Source organism: Agelaius tricolor, unplaced genomic scaffold (genome assembly GCF_023055355.1).
Source record: "Agelaius tricolor isolate 1412-34295 unplaced genomic scaffold, bAgeTri1.0.p SCAF_1, whole genome shotgun sequence".
Taxonomy (NCBI): Eukaryota; Metazoa; Chordata; class Aves; order Passeriformes; family Icteridae; genus Agelaius; species Agelaius tricolor.
In genome coordinates, this window is record NW_027269261.1 from 70,463,326 (window position 1) to 70,468,279 (window position 4,954).

Consider the following 4,954-nt stretch of genomic DNA (forward strand, 5'->3'; position numbering starts at 1 on the left):
AACATTTAAAATAAGATTTTTATTGGTGATGTTTTAAAGCAGAGGACTTCAGTGACCCCATCTTGTAGCCTGAATTCAGCTGAATCCTACACCGTGTTATAGACCCTTCTGCAGAATGTGTTCTTAACAGGAAAAACTACAGCACTGTGTATCACTAGTCTGGAGCAGGAATGATTTCTAAAGACTGGCCAGGAAGAAGCAGTGTCGAGACTGGGAAAGGATTTCCAGATGAGTTCTGCCTCATCTGAGCTTCAGCTACTCACTTGCCTCCTAGTTTCTCCATGTCTGTGTTTACCCAGCTCTAGCAGTGATCTTTGTACACCCTTCAAAACTCTGAAGCTGAGGTACTGCTACACACTGTAATACCTGGTGAGTATCATTTACAATAGCATTTTACTGCTCATCATTCAGCATCCCTCTCCTCAAGCATGCTTAAATTTGCAGGTTGGTTTTTGAGAGGTTTTTTCCCCCTTTTTTCAGTAAAGCTGCACTCAGCTGTCCCTACCTTTCGCTTTAGAGCTGATGTCATCACTTCATCACCATCCATCCATCTTCCCCTGCAGTGTGTGCTACTTTCCCAGGGCTGCAAATTTCACCTGCCATTAATTCTGTTAATTCACCATGCTTGCTTAGGAAGAAAAAAAATAAAACCGTGAGGAAATGTTGACATAACTACTGGCCTTTTTCTCCAGACCTTTCTTAAGCAGATGTGTGGACCTAAGTGAGGAAGAGTCAGGGACTGCAGTCTTTCAGGGTCATAAAAAAGAGAACTAGACTGTCCTAAGCTAAGGAAAGCAGAGCACTCAAAGAAATGCGTGGGGAGGTTATCAAGTTTCATCCCTAAAGATATTTGCATAATTTGGGTATTTACCAGGAAAGAGATGGGGAGATTGGATCCTGCTTTATGGTAGTAAAATCATGGGATAGATGAGATGAACTCTTCACATTCCTTTCTGCCCCTGTAAGTTTATGCCATAGCTGTGAAGTCCAGGAATATACATTTGTCTTTCACTACATATATTAACCTCTTCCACCCACTCCCCTGCCAACACATTGAAGGTTTATACTGCTCTAGGGTGAGGGCTCTGTCCAAAAGTTCTTGTCCCCAAAATACTCAAGTTTCACTTACAAAATTAACCACATTCCATCTTGCTGAGTGGGGTGAATGCTTCCCCCTTACCCTTTTATTATTTTTTTTAACCTCAAATGCAACAGGCCACGTTAGAGAAAAATTTCTTCTCAAGTCAGATCTCATCACTAGTCCTGAGCATTTGAGCAAGATGCATGTGTCAGGAGCAAGGCCACCATGAACACCTCTGCCCAGCTTTTCATCTCTTACTAACGCCAATTTGATATTTTAGAGGAAGGTAACACTTCCCCAAGTCACCCTGGAAGTAACAGAGCTGGGAACCAGGGGGCAAAAGTGCAGTCAAAACAACAAAAAAATATTATTCCTGAACCTTGATGGTAACTCACACAAAATCTGGAGTATGGTGGCATTGATGGACAAATACAATACATAAACAACACAGTGAGTGGAGTGAGTTAATCTTTATTCCAAGCAATTTCCCAAATAGGGAAAACAAGGAAATGCCAATGGGACTGAAAAGGCACATGAAGTCAGTTCCTGAAAGAGGCTCTTGCATTCTTCAATCTGACTCTCAGTGGAAGAATGTCCTTAAAAGAAGATCAGATTCATCTTGAGGACCCCAAATTATGATATGCCATCCCTAACCTCACAGAAGCCACCTCCACGATCAGCCTTCTTCTGCTGTCCCCTACCTCTGTTGCCATACCCTTCCATGGCAAAGAAACAAACACGCTTTCAGTGACAGCCTCCTTCCTCCTGGCTTTTGGTCCTAATGTCCTCATGATAAATATTTGGCATCAACTATATTCAGTGACCTCCTCTGTGTTTACTTTAACCATACCACAGAATTGCTTTTAGGGAACCACTTCAACATGTCACCTCACCGTAACTCCTTCTGCAGCCACATAGCTTAACACACCTTTTTGGGCAACCAAAATGCCTGTAGTTATATGGGCCAAGAAGCTATGGTCACAGCATACATCCATCTGCAAACTGAGAAAATCCTGCAGCTGTGTGTTCCCATCATGGGTGACACACCTTTGTGAAAAGTAAGATGCCTGCATTTCAGTCACATCGTGGTTAAGTTTCCATCACAATTCCAGAGGCAGTGATTCCACCATGTGCCGTGGCAGTCCATTTCAAAGTCTAATCACCATTTCTGTGAAGAAATTCATCATTCTGTCTGAACCTCCCCTGGCACAGCTCGAGGCTGTGTCCTCTTGTCTTGCCACCGGTTGCCTGGGGGAAGAGACCGACCCTATCTGCCCACACTCTCCTGAAAGGTGGCTGTAGAGAGCTATAAGGCCTCCCTGAGCCTCCCGTTCTCCAGGCTAAACACCCCCAGCTCCCTTAGCTGCTCCTCACAGGACTTGTGCTCCAGACCCTTCACCAGCTTCACTTCCCTTCTCTGGACTCATTCCATTCCCTCAATGTCGTTCCTGAGCTGAGGGGCTCGGTGTCACTGAGGCCACAGAGTGCGAATGCAGTATAGTGAGGGTACCTCCCCCCGAACAGCTGGCAGAAGTGTTTTCAGCGCCAAGAGTTGCCCTTCTGCTTTCTCCGCGAGCGAGGGCTTAGCGCAACACCCGCGCAACCAGAGAGCGCACCCAGCACCCCGGGATTAACCCGCACCCTTCAGGAGCGACACCGCGGCACTTCAGCGGGGAGGGCGGCGGGGCGCTGCGCGTCCCGTGAAGCGGGGCCGGCGGTGCAGGTGCGCCGGGCCCTCCCGCCCCACTACCCGCGGAGGGAGGGGGCGGCGGCCGCGCTACTCCTAACGCGGCCTGACAGGCGCGGGCGCCGCCGCTCCCCCCGCGCGGCCCGCGCTGACATCACCGGGCAGGATTTAAATAGCTCCGCAGCCGCTGCCGCCCGGATACAGCGCGCCCCATTGGCCGCCGTCGCAGCCAATGGCCGCGCCGCGCCGCTGCGCTCCGCCAATGGCGGGGCCGCGGCCGGCGCGCGCCTCCCCTGTCGCTAAGGGAGGGAAATACAGCGCGCGCGGCGGGCTGTCAGGTGCGCCGGGTTGTGCCGGGAACGGGGAGCAGCCGGGGGGCTCCGGGCTGGGTGGGTGGGTTCTGCTGCCTTCGCCCCCCCTTAGTTTTCATCCCTGCTAGGCGAGCTCCCCCAGCCACCCGCGTTACTCGGCGCGGGGAGGGAAGGGAACAGTGTGGAAAGTGACTGTTCTCCGCTTTGTTTTGAGCGCTCCGGCGGCGGCGGCGGCTCCCGGGCGGTGAAATGCAGGACGAGCGGCCCCGCCGTGCTGTTTCCTCCTCGGGGAGAGCTTGAAACGAGAGGGAAAGAGAGAGAGAGAGAGAAAGCGAGAGCGAGAGGGGAGAGAGATCGGTGGTGACTCGGGGGCCGGCCGGGCTGCCGCTGGCGCTCGGCGGCCGCAGACGGTGGATTTGTGGGAAGAGGACGGGATGAGAAATAAACACACCTGGCCAGCGGTATTTAGGGGAGCGGGGGCTGGTTCCCCGCTGGCTGCCGGAGCCCCTGGACTCCGGACGCGGACCCGCCGAGCTGCAATGGACGCTGCCCGCCGCTGGCCGCAGAGCGGAGCACACCCGCCGCCGCCGCCGAGGAGGGAGAGCTGCCCGCCCGGAGCCGGCCCGCAGCGCGCCCCTCGCCCGGAGAGGGAGCGGGAGTTTCCTCTTCGGCATCGCTCCGGTGACCGCGGGCTGTGCCAGCCGGCCGCCCAGATAGGCTGCGTGGCAGCCACGGCGCGAGCGAGTAGGTAAACGCCACTGTGTAGATGTGCTGTTTGGAGAGGAGAAAAAAAAAAATTAAAAAATGAAAACATGCGAGGATGCGGTCATTGGGCCTGGCATAGGGGATGGGGCTGCACGGGGAGATGGAATAGCCTCCTCTGCCGTGCCCTGCGCGGCGGCGAGATGCAGGCGGACGAAAATGAAGTCCTTACGTAAGGCGGGCTGGCAGGATGGCTGGGTACCTGCTGCGCCCTGCATCGCCAGCCCCTGCCCCGCCAGAATTACCTGGGCTTCTTCTCCCCTGCCGTGCCGCAGCCTGGCTCTGCGGGGCCTGTCCTAAAAGCAGACTTTCATCCGCAGGAGCTCGTACATTTAAGAGCTGCGTAGCACTGTGGAACAAACATAAATCAGTTGCATTCCAAACTCAGAAAATTTAACCCATTTCACTTGTTACCAAGCTTACTAGCTTGAAAACATGGTATAAATCTACTCTGCTGTCAAGCCATGATAGCGTTACGTAAAACATTTCTTCTTGGTTACTGTTTACTGCTTCACACTCTACAAATATTTCTAACTTATTTCTTTCCCATATCTACGGTGTGTTAATGCGTTGCTTGAATATCCTAAAGATGTCGACCTGCATACTTAAAAGGCAAATGCATGTATAAGAATTGTAGGAAAAACACGGAACTAGGCTGAGACCTTTCTGGGTTTTTTTAAATTTGATTTTGGTTTCTGGTTTTCCCTACATTTTAGTGTCGGATGATAAACTTTCTGCCTTGCTGCTTTTCTTCCCCATCCATCATCAAATTAAGAACACAGCTTAAGTTACAGTTTTGTTGGAGAGGGTTTTTTTTTTTTTATGTAATCAGAAATTCCTATGCAACATGAAACATTAATTGTTGCAGGAGAAGCTGCAAATCTTGCTGTAGAGGCCCCGGTAAATGTAAAACTAAAAATCAAATGAATGCTTAATCTTTCCCTGAAACAAACCCACCGAGTTATCAGAAATCTGAGGTGCCTACCTGTCTACATCTCTGTGATGTAATGAAGTTTGTGTCAAGGTTCCTTTCCCTTTGGAAAAGGGGAGCCTCTAAGATGAAATCGTTACCCCCGTCCTCCCCCCATGTTTCTGTTTCCTCCTTCTCCTTAC

The 4,954-nt window shown here is 51.3% G+C and overlaps 1 protein-coding gene and 1 long non-coding RNA gene across 4 annotated transcripts in view; one reads left to right on the forward strand and one right to left on the reverse strand.

Annotated features, from left to right (window-relative positions):
* LOC139595592 (uncharacterized) overlaps nucleotides 1-4,954 on the reverse strand; it is a 5,109-nt gene continuing 155 nt past the window's right edge. Inside the window, exons 2-4 of one of the 2 annotated variants that reach the window (XM_071439073.1) lie at nucleotides 4,087-4,190; nucleotides 3,531-3,850; nucleotides 1-3,374 (exon numbers count right to left, since the gene is read on the reverse strand). In XM_071439073.1, the coding sequence (XP_071295174.1) occupies nucleotides 3,231-3,374; nucleotides 3,531-3,850; nucleotides 4,087-4,190 (568 nt within the window). In that variant the 3' untranslated portion in view covers nucleotides 1-3,230. Of the gene's footprint in view, nucleotides 3,851-4,086; nucleotides 4,191-4,954 lie in introns of both variants that reach the window. The other variant, XM_071439065.1, reaches the window with a different exon arrangement.
* LOC139595603 (uncharacterized) overlaps nucleotides 3,684-4,954 on the forward strand; it is a 36,452-nt gene continuing 35,181 nt past the window's right edge. For both annotated transcript variants that reach the window (XR_011681068.1, XR_011681067.1), the window contains exon 1: nucleotides 3,684-3,823. This is a non-coding gene — a long non-coding RNA (uncharacterized lncRNA). The remainder of the gene's footprint in view (nucleotides 3,824-4,954) is intronic.